The 16,722-nt window shown below is 38.4% G+C and overlaps 1 protein-coding gene across 1 annotated transcript; it reads left to right on the top strand.

Moving 5' to 3' along the window:
* Window positions 1–13,847: 13,847 nt before the first annotated feature.
* On the top strand, window positions 13,848–16,316 carry LOC118887278 (proline-rich nuclear receptor coactivator 2). The gene has a single exon (XM_036838010.1). The coding sequence runs from the start codon at window positions 14,244–14,246 to the stop codon at window positions 14,661–14,663; it is 420 nt and encodes a 139-aa protein (XP_036693905.1). The 5' UTR covers window positions 13,848–14,243; the 3' UTR covers window positions 14,664–16,316.
* Window positions 16,317–16,722: the final 406 nt, after the last annotated feature.

The raw sequence follows: 16,722 nt of genomic DNA on the forward strand, positions 1-16,722 counted from the left end.
AAAATTGGAAGGTTTTATGTAAAGAAATTGTCTCCTTTATCTGAAAGTTTCATGGGAATGAATATTATGTCTGACTGGGGAACACCTCCCCCAGGGAGGTATTGTAAAACCAGAATCTGTTGATGAAGTTGTAACGGAGGCTACAGCTAGGAATGTAAGGGTCGTGAGATTAAGGTGAAAGTTCGAAGGGGAACTGGTATGTTTGAACAAGCTTTATGTGAAGTGGTTGGACAATAGCTGCATGTATTATGGGGATAGACATTTCACCTACCGAGTATTGTAAAACGGAATGCATTTGAACCTTCCCTTCAAGCAATATTATTTGGATATGCTAAATGGGAACCAATAAGATGGCCTGAGTTCAAACAGTATAGAGTACAAACTGGAGTGCTGACATGGACAAATTCTCTGTGCAATAGCTGTGTGTGGAGCATAGATTGGGGCTTATAGCAAAAGCCTGTGAGCACCTCCTAGCATTGAGTACTAGGACTTTAGCGAATTGCCATCTGAGGGGCAATTACTAGCTTGCTGTCAAACAGTAATCAAAACTACCCCTATGACTGAAGGATAGAAAATAATCTTGAAACCAGAAATGCCTTTGATGTCTCGGATGATGTCAGAAAAACAGTCTGTCGGGGAGGGCAATGCACAGAAGAGTTCCATAACAAAATGGAAATGGTTTATACAGCATCATGCTACCTGTGGAATGCAAGGATCATGTACTCACAAGCGGGGAGCCTTTTTTCCCCTAGGACTGACTTTGAAACTGTGTGAGGAGCCACAAGATTCTGTCATCACTTGGACAGTGCCTTATAAACAGTTCTCAACTGACCAACAAAGAGCTGCTTGGTTTATGGATGGCAGTTGTAAGGTAAATGGATAACATCCTGTTTGGAAGGCCACCACTCTGATCAAAGAAAGTAAAAAACAAATCAGTTAGGTGGGCTGAATTTCATACTGTTTTCCTAGCAGTGGCGGGAGAATTGAACAATGATAAAAGCTCCTATGTTTTGATCTTCACCAACTCATGGATGATGGCCAATGAAGGGCAATGGAAACCTGATCTATTAAAGGGATGCCTGTATGGGGCACAACTCTGTGGAAATCACTATGGATATTTGAGGGATACGTTAAGGTACAACATGTCAGTGCCCATCAGAAGAACTACCTTCCTGGACATTTTGAATATTTTTTTGTGGATACTCTGGGTCCTATTAAAATCCTCTGAAGCATGTTGATTTTTTTTTTTTCCCCAGCACTCAGTCATCCTGGTTGGATTGAGACTGCAATCTATCTTGCCCTTTTTTTCCCCGTGGGTTCCAGTGTCAGGACAATTCTGTCCTTCATCTGTGCTACTCAGGGATTAGTCTTTGACTTGTGCTTTGCTTTATATTGTGGTTCAGTTCTCAAGGACTTTGCTATGCTGCTTTGGGGTGTTCTGTATATGTGTACCTCTGAAATGAGCCCTAGATGTATGCTGTTTCATACACAGGAATAGAACCCTTTTTCCAGTTCTCTTCTCTTGGATTCTCCTCAACTTCCTGCCTCTGTTCTGCAGCTAGAATGATGGGGTTTCTCTAAGGAATTTTAGTTGCCTGTGACACAGCAAGAGAAAAACAGAGAGGAAAGGATGGAGATTTCTCCTCCACAACTCTGAACTCCAGGGACTTGTTTTCTCAGTCCTCTGTCTACAAAGACAGGGTTTCTCTAGGAGTTTTAGTTGCCCATGCTGCCACTGCCACAGCTTCACTTGGGCACCCACCCTCAAGTAAAACACACACACACACAAGGGGAAACTCACTCCTGTATGGGCCCCTTCTCCAAGTTTGACTCTTCTTCCCAATATTGCTTTTGTTTACTTTTTGTTCAGGTAGTTGCTTTTTGTATTTTATCCAGAGTATTTAGTTATAATCAGCAGTTAGGACAGGCTTTAGTGGACTACACCTTCTTGGCTGGCACTGGAATCTCTAAATATGTGTTTCTTAAATGAGCTATTTAATGTCTGTCTCTACCATTATATGCAATGTCAGCAGGGACTATTTTGATTTTGTTCATTACTGTATCCCCATGCCTAATATAGTTCTTGGCATATACTAAGTAGCCAATAAATATTTATTTAATAAGTGAATGAATGGACCCTTTTCAGACCTTATTTTACTTGACATTTTTGTAGCATTCTACACTAAGGATTGTTCTCACCTGGATTCTTTCTTCCCTTGGCTTCCATATTACTATATTCTACTGGTTTCCCCACTTCTCTACCATTTATTTCTTTATAGGCAAGTTGCTACTTCTTTATGATCCTTCCAGTTTCAGAAAATGCTTTTAAAATGGGGACACCTACATAGTCAGCCCACAGAGGCATAAGTACAACCTCAGTAATAAATGTTCAGTCATCACTTCACTGTCCTAGAACAGAGTAGATATCTGTTAACTGCATGGTGGCACTCCTTTGCTGTCCTCTTGTTACCTGTTATTAGGTCCTCTACAGCTCTTTTTCCGTACTTATCTAGCTTATTATTACTTTCCTATATATACTCTTGCTAGAATATAATTTTCAAAAAGTTAAAAACATGACTCATGGGACTTCCCTGGTGGTGCAATGGTTAAGAATCCACCTGCCAATGCAGGGGACGTGGGTTCAAGCCCTGGTGCGGGAAGATCCCACATGCCACAGAGCAACTAAGCCTGTGCGCCACAACTACTGAGCCTGTGCTCTAGAGCCCGCGTGTCACAACTACTGAAACCCGTGTGCCTAGAGGCTATGCTCTGCAACAAGAGAAGCCACCGCGGGGCTTCCCTGGTGGCGCAGTGGTTAAGAATCCACCTGCCAATGCGGGGGACACGGGTTCGAGCCCTGGTCCGGGAAGATCCCACATGCCACGGAGCGGCTAAGCCCGTGCGCCACAACTACTGAGGATGTGCTCTAGAGCCTGTGAGCCACGACTGAAGCCTGTGTGCCTAGAGCCCGTGCTCCGCAACGGGAGAGGCCACCTCAGTGAGAAGCCCACGCACCACAACAAAGAGTAGTCCCCGCTCGCCACAAGTAGAGGAAGCCCACACGCAGCAACGAAGACCCAACGCAGCCAAAAAAATAAACAAATAAATAAATTAATAAAAAAAAAAAAAGAGAAGCCACCGCAATGAGAAGCCTGTGCACTGCAACGAAGAGTAGCCCCCACTCGCTGCAACTAGAGAAAGCCTGTGCGCAGCAACGAAGACCCAACGCAGCCAAAAATAAATACATAAATAAATTTATTTTAAAAAATGACTCATTCAAACATAAAAGAAAAATATTTCAAATATTTTATTCAATTCACTCATTAGTGAGAGAACATATAAGCTATTAAGACTGGTTTGAAGAAAAATTCGAGGAATAGAATTTAAATAGTCAAAGGAATGCTGAGATAAATTTATCAATAGATGCAAATTCCTACAAGGCTGAAGACATAATATTTGAGGTTATGTTTTTCACCAGATGGAAAACAATTAAATCTCTACTAAGAGATTTGTATTTGTATTGTTAAGGACAGGAATCATTTGCACTGTTCTCTGATAGGAAGAGCAGTTGCTTTGTTATGTTACCTACAAGTTAACCACTACCCTATAAAGTCATAAAATAGTCAATAGAAAGTCAAATTAAGATGCACACCCCTACATAATCAGATAATTTCCAGAGGATCTGCTAAATTACATCCTGCATTCCATTGAAAAGACCCCAGTAGTCCAAGTTTTGGATATTTTTTCTTAATACTCTTTACAATAGACAAGAAAACTTTCCTTTTTCCTTTGTATCTGTCCCTTTCCCTCATAGAATGATTTTTCCTTTCCTCGTGTCCAGTCGTATCTCTTTCTTTAAATCTTGGCCCCAGCTTGTTTCCTTTGAACACAGATTTTTTTTTCCTCCTTTATGTGACATGGCTGATCCTCAGCTGTTCATTCCCTAAACATTTGGAGAGTAATTTGGAGTGTTAAGTTTTCATTATGGGGGATAGTAAGATGGTATTATTTTTATTAAAAATGGCCATTATTGGTTTGGCATATGTATATTATATTCCCAGTTTTACTTTAAGCTCTGGTATAAACTACAGTTGATCTTTGTTAAACAGAAGTTGTATTTGCTAATTCAGGGATGGTAAATATTGATACATAGCACTTGTGCTACCACTTTACCTGCCCATAACTATGGCAGCTTATTGACACTTGATGTCAAACTCATTCTTTTTTTTTTAATTGAAATATATTTGACATACAATATTATGTTAGTTTCAGTTGCAACTCATTTATTTTATAACTGGAGATTTGTACCTCTTAATCCCCTTCACCTGTCTCACCCACCCACTCACCTACCCCCTTTAACCACCTGATTGTTCTCTGTATCTATGAGTCTGTTTTCATTTTGTTTTATTTGTTTTGTTTTTTAAATTCCACATATAAGTCAGATCATACAGTATTTGTCTTTCTCTGACTTATTTCACTTAGCATAATACCCTCCAGATCCATCTATGTTACTGCAAATGACAAAATTTCATTCTTTTTTATGGCTGAGTAGTATTCCATTGTGTATCAATGCTATATCTTTATCCATTCATCTATCAGTGGACACTTTGGTTGCTTCCATATCTTGGCTATTATAAATAATGCTACAGTGAACGTGAGTGTGCACGTATCTTTTCTAATTAGTGTTTTTGTTTTCTTCAGCTAAATACTCAGAAGTGAAATTGCTTGATCATATGGCAGTACTATTTTTAATTTTTTAAGGACCCTCCATACTGTTTTCTAAACAAACAGTGCTGGAGGGTTCCCTTTTCTCCCTGTCCTCACTGACACTTGTTATTTGTTGCCTTTTTGATGATAGCCATTCTGACAGGAAGGAGGCGGTATCTCATTGTGGTTTTAATTTGCATTTCCCTGATGATAAGTGATATTGAGCATCTTTTCATGTGTCTGTTGGCCACCTGTATGTCTTCTTTGGAAAAATATCAATTCAGGGACTTCTGTGCATTTTTAAATCAGGTTGTTTGTTGTTTTTGATGTTGAGTTGTATGGGTTCTTTGTAAATTTTAGATATTAACTCCATATTGGATATATCATTTGCAAATATATTCTCCCATTCAATAGTCTGCATTTTGTTTTGTTGATAGTTTCCTTCACTGTGCAAAAACTTTTTTAAAAGTTTGATGTAGTCCTGTTTATTTTTGCTTTTGTTGCTCTTGCCTGAGGAGACAGATCCAAAAATATTGCTAAGACCAGTGTCAAAGAGCATACTGCCTATGTTTTCTTCTAGGAGTTTTATGGTTTAAGGACTTAGACTTAAGACTGTATCCATTTTGAGTTTATTTTGTATATGGTATGAGACAGTAATCCAGTTTGATTCTTTTGCTTGTAGTTGTCCAGTTTTCCCAACACCATTTATTGAAGAGGCTGTCTTTTTCCCATTGTATATTTTTGCTTCCTTTGTCATAGATTAATTGACCATATAAGCATGAGTTCATTTCTGGGCTCTCTGTTCTGCTCCGTTGATCTACGTGTCTGTTTTTGTGCCAGTACCATACTATTTTGATAATTGTAACTTTATAGTGTAGTTTGAAATCAGGAAGCATGATATCTCCAGCTTTGTACTTCTTTATCAAGATTGCTTTGGCTATTGGAATTGTTTTGTGTTTCCATACAAATTTTAGAATTGTTTGTTCTAGTTCTGTGAAAAATGTCATTGGTATTTTGATAGGGATTGCATTGAATCTGTAGGTTGCCTTGGTATGGTCATTTAAACAATATTAATTCTTCCAGTTCATGAGCATGGTATATATTTCCATTTGTTTGCATTGTCTTCAGTTTTTTTCATCTGTGTCTTACAGTTTTCAGAGTATAAGCTTTTTGCCACTTGGGTTAGATTTATTCCTAGGTATTTTATTCTTTTTGATGTAACTGTAGATGGGATTGTTTTGTTAATTTCTCTTTCTGAAAGTTCATTGTTAGTGTATAGAAATGCAACAGAATTCTGTATATTAATTTGGTATCTCGCTGTTTTACTGAATTCATTTATTAGATCTAACAGTTTTTTTGGTAGACAATCTTTAGGATTTTCTATACAGTATCATGTCATCTGCAGGAAGTGACAGTTTTACTTCTTTACTTCTAGTTTGGATTAAAAAAATTTTTTTTTTGTTTGATTGCTATGGCTAGCCCTTACAATACCATGTTGAATAAAAGTGGTGAGAGTGGGCATCCTTGTTCCTGCCCTTAGAGAAAATGCTTTCAGCTTTTCACTTTAGAGTATGATGTGGCTGTGGGTTTGTCATACATGGCTTTTTTTTTTTTTTTTTGGGTGTGTTGGGTCTTCATTTCTGTGCGAGGGCTTTCTCTAGTTGCAGCAAGCAGGGGCCACTCTTCATCGCGGTGCGCGGGCCTCTCACTGTCACGGCCTCTGTTGTTGCGGAGCACAGGCTCCAGACGTGCAGGCTCAGTAGTTGTGGCTCACGGGCCTAGTTGCTCCATGGCATGTGGGATCTTCCCAGACCAGGGCTGGAACCCGTGTCCCCTGCATTGGCAGGCAGATTCTCAACCACTGCACCACCAGGGAAGCCCCATACATGGCTTTTATTATGTGAAGGTATGTTCCCGCTATACCCAGTCTCTTTGGACGTTGAATTTTGTCAAAAGCTTTTTCTGCATCTATTGAGATGATTGTATGATTTTTATTCTTCAGTTTGTTAATTTGGTATATCACATTGATTGATTTGTGGCTATTGAACCATCTTTGCATTTCTGGGATAAATCTCACTTGATCATGGTATATGATCCTTATAATGTATTGTTGAATTCGGTTTACTGATGTTTTGAGGATTTTTGCATCTATGTTCATCAGTGATATTGGCTTGTAATTTTCTTTTTTGTGTGGTGTCTTTGTCTAGTTTTGGTATTGGGGTGATACTGACCTCATAGAATGAATTTGGAAGCATGCCTTCCTCTTCAATTTTTCGGAAAAGTTTTAGAAGGACAGGAGTTAACTCTTCTATAAATGTTTTGTAGACTACACCTGTGAAGCTGTCTGGTCCTGGATTTTTGTTTGTTGGGAGTTTTTTTAATTACTGATTCAATTTCCTTACTAGTAATTGTCTGTTCATATTTGCTATTTCTTTCTTCTCAATTCAATCTTGGGAGAGTATATGTTTCTAGGAATTTGTCCATTTCTTCTTGGTTGTCCATTTTACTGGTATATAATTGTTCATAGTACAGTTGACCCTTGAGCAACACATGTTTGAACTGCATGTGTTCACTTACGTACAGATTTTTTCAATAAATACATACTATGGTACTACACAATTCATAGTTGGTTGAATCCATGGATGTGGAACTGTGGATACAGTGGGCTAACTATAAAGTTATATGCAGATTTTTAACTGTGTGACGGGTTGGCACCCCTACCCCTGCGTTATTCAACTATAATCTCATGATTATTTGTATTTCTGTATTGTCAGTTGTAATTTCTCCTCTCTTTTTTTTTTTAATAAAATAGCTTGCCTATTTTAAAAAGTATTTATTTATTTATTTATTTATTTGGCTGCGTTGGGTCTTAGTTTCATCATGCGGGACCTTTGTTGCAACATATGGGATCTTTTCATTGCGGTGTGTGGGCTCTTTGTTGTGATGCACGGGCTTCTCTCTAGTTGTGGCACATGGGCTCCAGAGCACCCGGGCTCAGTAGTTGCGGCATGCGGGCTCTCTAGTTGTGATATGTGGGCTCTAGAGCCTGCGGGTTCAGTAGTTGTGGCATGCAGGCTTAGTTGCCCCATGGCATGTGGGATCTTAGTTCCCCAACCAGGGATCGAACCTGTGTCCCCTGCATTGGTAGGTGGATTCTTAACCACTGGACCACCAGGGAAGTCCCTCTCCTCTTTCATTTCTGATTTGATTTACTTGGGCCCTCTCAAGGGCCCATGATGAGTCTGGCTAAAGATTTGTCGATTGTGCTTATCTTTTCAGAGAATGAGCTCTTAGTTTCATTCAGTTTTTTTCCAATTGTTGGTCTCTATTGCATTTATTTCTGCTCTGATCTTTATTATTTCTTTCCTTTTACTAACTTTGGGTTTTGATTGTTTGTCTTTTTCTAGTTTCTGTAGGTGTAAGTTTAGATTGTTTGAGATTTTTCTTGTTTCTTGAAGTAGCTTTGTCTCACTGTAAACTTCCCTCTTAGAACTGCTTTTGCGGCATCTTATAGATTTTGGATCATTGTTTCCATTTTCAGTTATCACCAGGTGTTTTTTGATTACCTATTTGATTTGTTCAGTGACTCATTGATTGTTTAGTAGCATGTTGTTTAGATTCCACTTGGTTTTTTTTGTTTTGTTTTTTTGTTTTTGTTTTTTTGCAGTTTTTTTCTTGTAGTTGATTTATAGTCTCATACCATGTGGTTGGAAAACACGCTTGATATTATTTTGATCTTCTTAAATTTATCGAGACCTGTTTTGTGACTTCGCATGTGATATATCCTGGAGAATGTTTCATGTGCACTTGAAAATAATGTGTATTCTGCTGTTCTGGATGAAATGTTCTCTATATATCTATTAATACCTACGTTAATGGCATTAATAGATATATTAATATCTATATTGATGTTGGTCTGATATGTCATTTAAGGCCAGTGCTTCCTTATTGATTTTCTGTCTGGATGATCTGTCCATTGATGTAAGTGGGGTGTTAAAGTCCCATAATGTTATTGTCAATTTCTCCCTTTACATTTGTTAGTATTTGCTTTATGTTTTTAGGTGTTCCTATGTTGGATGCGCATATATTTACAATTGTTATATCTTCTTGTTTCCCTTTACCATTATGTAATGTCCGTCTTTGTCTCTTTACCTCAAAACAATCTTTGTTTTAAAGTCTATTCTGTCTGATATAAGTATTGCTACCCCAGCTTTATTTTCGTTTCCATTTGCGTGGAATACCTTTTGCCATTCCCTTTCAGTCTGTGTGTGTCTTCAGATCCGAAGTGAGTCTCTTGTAGGCAGCATATATATGGTTCTTTTTTTAAAAAAATCCATTTACCCACTCTGTATCTTTTGGTTTTTAAAAAATATTTATTTATTTGGCTGCATCAGGTCTTAGTTGTGGCACACAGGATCTTCGTTGCAGCACGTGGGCTCTTCGTTGCAGCGCGCGGGCTTCTCTCTAGTTGTGGCACACGGGCTCAGTAGTTGCGGCATGTGGGCTCTCTAGTTGTGGCGCACAGACTCCGGAGCACGTGGGCTCAGTAGTTGTGGCGCTTACCCACTCTGTATCTTTTGATTGGAGCATTTAGTCTATTTATATTTAAAGTAATTATTAATAAGTATGTACTTATTGCCATTTTGTTAATTGTTTTGGAGTTGTTTTTGTAGTTCTTTTTTGTTCCTTTCTTCTTTTGCTCTCTGCCCTTGTGATTTGATGATTATCTTTAGTGTTATGTTTGGATTCCTTTTCTTTTTTGTGTGTATACCTATTATAGATTTTTGGTTTGTGGCTACCATGAGTTTTATATATGTAACTCTTCCCCCCATATATATATATATACACACACACACACGTATATATATGAGACTGTTTTACGTTAATGATGTCTTAAGTTCAAACACATTCTAACAATTCACTGCTTTTACCCCTTCCTCATGTTTAATGTTTTTGACATCATACTTTACATATTTATTGTGGATAAAGATGATTTTACTACTTTTGTCTTTTAACCCTCCTAGTAGTTTTATAAGTGGTTGATCTACCTTTTCTGTATGTTTGCCTTTACCAGTGAGTTTTTTTGTTTCATAATTTTCAAGTTTCTAATTGTGGCCTTTCCTTTTCTGCTTAGAGAAGTCCCTTTAACGTTTCTTGTATAGCCAGTTTAGTGGTGCTGAACTCTTTTAGCTTTGCTTCTCTGTAAAACTCTTCATCTTTCCTTCAAGTCTGAATGATAACCTTGCTGGGTAGAATATTCTTGGTTGTAGTGTTTTTTTCCTTGCTGAGTAGAGTATTCTTGGTTGTAGGTTTTTTCCTTTCATCACTTTGAATATAACATGCCACTCCCTTCTGGCCTGCAACGTTTCTGCTGAAAAGTCAGCAATAGCCTTATGGGATTTTCCTTGTATGTAACTATTTACTTCTGTCTTGCTGCTTTTAAGATTCTTTCTTTATCTTTAATTTTTGCCATTTTAATTATAATGTATCTTGGTGTGGACCTCTTGGGTTCATCTTTTTGGGCCTCTCTTTACTTCCTGGACCTGGATGTCTGTTTCCTTTCCCAGGTTAGGGATGTTTTCAGCTATTATTTCTTCAAAAAAGTTCTCTGCCTCTTTCTGTCTCTCTTCTCCTTCTGGGACCCCTATAATGCAAATGTTAGTACACTTGATCAGAGGTCTCTTAAACTATCATCAATTTTTAAAATTCTTTCTTCTTTTCTCTGTTCAGCTTGGGTGATTTCCACTACTCTGTCTTCCAGATCACTGATCCATTTCTCCTTATTATCTAATCTACTCTTGATTCCTTTTGGTGTAATTTTTATTTCAATTATTGTATTCCTCAGCTTGTTTGGTTGTTCTTTATATTTTCTAACTGTTGAAATTCTCATTGTGTTCATCCATTCTTCTCCCAAGTTTGGTGAGCATCTTTATGATCATTACCTTTAACTCTTTATCTAGTCGATTGCTTATCTTCATTTTGCTCAGTTTTTCTGGGGTTTTATCTTGTTTCTTCATTTGGAACATATTCTTCTGTCTCTTCATTTTGCCCAATTCTCTGTTCATTTCTAAATGCTAGGTAGGGTGGTTATATTTCCTGATCTTTAAAAAGTGGCTTTATGTAAGAGGCGTACTATGGGACCCCGCAGCATGCTCTCCTTGGTCACCAGAGTTACATGCTCTAGCAGTGCCCCCTTAATGGGTTGTGTGCACCCTCCTCTTATGGTGGAGCTGACTGCTGTAAGCGTGCTAGTAAGCGGGGCTGGCCCCTCCCCAGTTGGCTATGAGGTCATCCCTTGTGCTGTGGCTTCAAGGCCTGCTGGAAGGTGAGGTAGGCTTCCAGTGTGGTTGGCTGTCTAGCCTGGGGAGGTGCAGGACTGGTACTGGCCTGCTGGAGGATGGGGCCAGGTCCCTGTGCAGCTGTTTGCACAGCCTGGGGGCTTCAGGGCTGGTGCTAGCCACTGGTGGGCGGGGCTGGGCCCCTGGCTCTAAATAGGCTGGAGGGAGGATTCCAAAATGGCGCTTGCCAACATAGTGTTATCATGGTAGAAGGAGCTCCCAAAAATGTGTTGCCACTGTCTCCAGCCCTAGGGTGAGTCCCAGTTGCCTCCTGCCTCTCTGGTAGGTTCTTCAAGATCAGAAAGTAGGTGTGACCCAGGCTCTTTTCAAACTACTGCCTCTGTACTGGGACTCAGAGTGTGCGAGATTTTGCATGTGCCCTTTAAGGGCGAAATCTCTGTTTCCTATAGCCCTGTGGCTCTCCTGAACATAAGCCCTCCTGGTTTTCAAAGCTAGATGTTCTGCAGGCTTGCCTTCCCAGTGCAGAGCCCCTGGGCTGGGGAGCCTGATGTGGGGCTCAGACACCTCACTCTTTAGGGAGTACCTCTACAATTGTAGTACTCTACCCAGTTGTGGGTCACTAACCCCCAGGGTGTGAGTCCTGACTATACTGCATCTCTGCCCCTCCTACTCATCTCATTGTGTTTCCTTCTTTATGTCTTTAGTTGTGGAAGATCTTTTCTGCTAGTCTTCAGGTTGTTCTCATAGATAGTTGTTATGTAAGTAGTTGTAATTTTGGTGTGTCTGTGGGAGGAGGTAAGTTCAGATTCCTCCTACTTCAGCCTCTTGGCCACCTCTTATATCAGTCTCATTCTTGCTCATCCTAAGATTCCTTCTTAACGCAAAATTCCAAGCATTAACTATAACTCAGTTGAAGTTGGTACAAGTTGGCCATGTTTCCTAAAATGAATGCTTTTAGGAAAAATGTCATAGAGCAATCTGGTTGTAGAACTTGTGTATAGGGAGGCAATTTTTGCCTCTCTCCCAAAATAAAAATATCTTTTGGGAATTGTTCCAAGGAAATTAGTTGTATGAAGTTGATTATCTTTATAATCTTAAAAAGTATGTTTTCTTTTGCTTTTTTAAAGCTAAAAGTCCAAAGTATCAAAGTAGATACATTCCTTATATAAAAATTTATTTCCATCATGTGGCTCACTCTTTTACCTCCAGGAAAATAAAGATATGGATTTATTAACCTATTTTCAATTTTTTTTGTTTGCAACTTCACAACTTTTGTTTGTGGTACCTGTGCTTTGTCTTGAAAATACCTTCTCCCTCTGCCCCAACAGTGGGTGGCTAGGGGATAGCATAAAATAGAAGACATCCCTCCCTATTGCACATGGACCCTATATATAGGGTCCCCTGGCTAAGGCTGGGGGGACTCTTGGTACATTCTCAGATCCCTGTTCAGGAGGGGGATGGGTGACTGGGGTAGCATTACACGTGAGAGCAGGACCTCCAGGGCAGCCACTCTGGTCCTGTGCTTCCTGGTCCTTTGTGGCTTTCTGGTACCACCTCTAGCCCCAGTCTTCCCTCAGTGACATCCCCAATGCATCTTTTTAAATGTATTTATACTTGATCCTAAAGTAATGTGGTTTAGATGGAAAAATTATTTGGATTTATCAAACCTGGAGAGTTTTGTCACAGATCAAAGAAGGTTCAAAACCAGAAATTAGTTACCTTCTAAAGTAGAACTTTACAATAAACTTCAGATGCATCATATGTCCAAAGGAAGCTCTTCGTGTTTTATAAAGGGCAGTTCGGAATAGAAGATAGGAAGGGTCTATTGGCTTGTTTAATGTTTTCAGAGCTCTTGATATGTACCTAGAGTAATTATCAAAAACATCATCTGTAGTGCCAAACTCCCTGAATTCAGCTTGGAGAAATTGCTTAACCTTGCTCTTTTGTTGTTGCCTCATTGTAATGAGCTATTGTAAGGAATTTTTATTTATTAATTTACATAATTGTGAGCATTATACACATACATATATGCATGTATGTCTGCATACATAATACACACTCTCATGTATAGCACTTTAGTCTAAGAAAATGGTAAGCACTGTACATCTTATTTATTTATCATTACAAATTAAACTTAATACCATTCCTTAAATGTTTACCAGTTTCAGATCTTTTCTCATGGAAGAGTATTAAAATTTATGTAAATGTTTATATATCATAATTACATATTTTTTCTTTTTGTAAATAGGTTTCTTTTTTTTTTTAAACATATTATTAATCTTTTTTTTAAATGTTTTTTTTTTTAGAGATACCTTTTTTTAAAATTAATTAATTAATTAATTAATTTTTTATTTTTGGCTGTGTTGGGTCTTCGTTTCTGTGTGAGGGCTTTTTCTCTAGTTGTGGCAAGCGGGGGCCACTCTTCATCGCGGTGCGTGGGCCTCTCATTATCGCGGCCTCTCTTGTTGCGGAGCACAGGCTCCAGACGCGCAGGCTCAGTAATTGTGGCTCACGGGCCTAGTTGCTCCGTGGCATGTGGGATCTTCCCAGACCAGGACTCGAACCTGTGTCCCCTGCATTGGCAGGTAGATTCCCAACCACTGCGCCACCAGGGAAGCCCGTAAATAGGTTTCTTGAAAAAAAGCTGTTTGATCAAGAAAAGAAACTCTCAATTTGTTCAGATCCAGAAAGAATAGATCAATTTGAAATATTCTTCATAAAATGGCTATAAAAGGCAGCAGTGCTAAGAAACACGAATTTATGGATATAGCCACATGCTTTTTTTTCCTTTCAGTTTGATTTAAATTTAATATCTTCCAACAATGGAAAATGAGCTCCATTTTGTCGGTAGAGGCAGAAGGGGAAGGTCGGTCGGGACGCTGAGGTGGCCTGCAGCTGTCTCGTCGGTGCTCGTGGGCTTCGCTCGTTCCGTGCCTCGTCTCTCCCTGGAAGGGGAGGGGGGCTTCGACGCCGAGCAGGAGCCGCCGCCGCCGTAGTCCCGGGTTCGAAGTCGCTAAGACTTCTCTCAAACTTGTGTGCTGAGGAGACTCAGATGTTGGCCTCAGCTCCTAGGCTGAACTCAGCAGATCGGCCCATGAAAACTTCTGTATTGAGACAAAGGAAAGGATCTATCAGAAAGCAACATCTATTATCCTGGGCGTGGCAGCAAGGAAGAGGACAGGTGGTGGAAATCCTGCAATCTGAAAAGCAGACTGAAAGGTGACAAAGAAGCTGAAGATGGGTGGTGGCGAGAGGTATAACATTCCAGCCCCTCAGTCTAGAAATGTTAGTAAGAACCAACAACAGCTTAGTAGACAGAAGACCAAGGATCAGAATTCCCAGATGAAGATTGTTCATAAGAAAAAGGAAAGAGGACATACTTATAATTCATCAGCAGCTGCATGGCAGGCCATGCAAAGTGGGGGGAAGAACAAAAATTTTCCAAATAATCAAAACTGGAACTCTAGCTTATCAAGTCCCACCTTACTTTTTAAGTCTCAAACTAATCAGAACTATGCTGGAGCCAAATTTAGTGAGCCGCCATCACCAAGTGTTCTTCCTAAACCACCAAGCCACTGGGTTCCTGTTTCCTTTAATCCTTCTGATAAAGAAATAATGACATTTCAACTTAAAACCTTACTTAAAGTACAGGTGTAAAATGAGATAAAGTATTAATGTGTTTAAATTTAGTCATATTTAGGGATAACTGGCAATTGTCTCAGACCAAATTCACTAGGGAATTTAATGTGTAAAACTGCTAATTAATGTAGAAAATATAATTAGACTTAACTGTTTTGTGTGTTATGTGCACTGTGATGGTAGAATCAGTGCAACTTAAAATAACTAAATTATTGATAATTGTACTTCACATAAAATACTAAGTGTTCTCAATTGAGTAACCAAGTGAAACCAGTCAAGTTTAGATTTGGGGAATGGTAAAGGAATCAACTTTTTCTATTGCCTGTTGGGGGAAAATAGTAATTTAAGATTATCATTCACAGATCAGCAGATTGACTTGTTGAGATCTGGTAAATGATTATAAGCATCCAGTTAAGACATACAGGGGTTGAAAACTAGTTGAATATTTGAAAGTTTAATGTCCTAGAAACACCTAAACCAGTAATATGCCAACAATCTGATGCACTGCCAAAAGAAAATGTGAATTTTTTTTTAGAGTATAGTTGTATTTTAGTGAACTGTATGGTGGTGAATGCGGAAAGGGCACTAGGGGCTATTTAGAATGAAACAGTATACCCCATTGTCCCTGTTACTGACATGCAGTGGATAGGTGTCTGCCAACAAATGCACCGAAACCATTTTTTATAGAAATAGTATTCGGTGTTCACCGAGTAGCTTTCAGAATACATTTTTGTATTATGGCACTGCACAAGCTATTCTGACAGTGATCTGGCTTCAAATCATCCCTGCACAGCTTGTTTAAAGTTGGGAGCTATATAATGTGAAAGTTTTACGTACCTAGGAAAGAGCCATGTAAATATATGTAATAAACTTGTAGCATATGTAAAGTTTTGTTGGCATTTATCCTACAAAAATAGAATATTTTAGTATGAATTTGCTGAATGTAAGACATGGACTCCTTTTACACTATGGCCTAATTTTAAAGGTCCAAAAAAACCTTGTTTTTAAAGTTTGCCCTTGTGCTAAAGTGCCACTGCACGTATACTATGATTGATCTTGTTGTAAACTATATTTCAAAGTAAATCCTAGTGTAAGAAGTTTTATATAACTGAAAAGGTTTTAAGCTGCTAAAACACTTCCTATTTTTGAGAGATGTGAAATGCAGTATGGGATTATTTTAATTTCTTTCTTAAGCCCAAAGATGAACTATTAAGGGGTTCCTCTAACCTTAAAAGATTCATTTTGGCTTTCAACAATTTGTGTAACCTATGAGTATAGTGTACAATGCCAGCGTTTTTTTTTTTTTGGTCGACAGGTGCAACCCAGGGGACCACTCGTTGCAAAAGATGCAATTTCTTGCCTAATACCATGATAACATGTTTTGTTTACCTTAAAGATAAGCGCTAATTATAACAGCCAACCCAATGAATTAAAAGGAAAGCGTGGGGGGGGTCTATTTAGAATATGGTGGTAGGTGCCCTCTTTTCTCATTTGGCAGCTTTTTTGATACTTTTAAGCAGAATGGGTAAGTTGTATTTCTCCTAATAAATTCAGGTGAGATAATATTGCCCACATCAAATAATGATATCCTAAAGACAAGTTTATATAATAGTACTAATGTACATACAGGAATTTGAAGCATGAAATTAAAAAATAAAATTGCTTTTTCCCAAAAAAAAAAAAAAAAAAAAAAAAAAAAAAAAAAAAAACAATGGAAAATGATTTACAATAAAGAGATGAACTGAAAGGAATAGGAAAATGGAAACAAGATGTCATTTCTTTTTACTATCCAACAGATTTGCCATCTGTTTTCAAATGATGTTTGAAAAAAAAAAATGATGTTTGACCATCCACAGTAAATGAAACAAAATGCTTTTTAAAAAATAAAATAAAATAATGTAACACTTGAAACTATTTTTACTACCAAACTCTCCTTCCCCTGTGAACACATTCATCTTACTGAGCAAAGGTTTATTTAAGCTACACTTACATCTATGTTGTTTTTAGCTCATTTCCTTTTTAAAAAAGCAATTGGTGAGTTTATTTCCCAGCTTAGCTGTTATAATAAAATATGAAA

Source organism: Balaenoptera musculus, chromosome 20 (assembly GCF_009873245.2).
Source record: "Balaenoptera musculus isolate JJ_BM4_2016_0621 chromosome 20, mBalMus1.pri.v3, whole genome shotgun sequence".
NCBI lineage: Eukaryota > Metazoa > Chordata > Mammalia > Artiodactyla > Balaenopteridae > Balaenoptera > Balaenoptera musculus.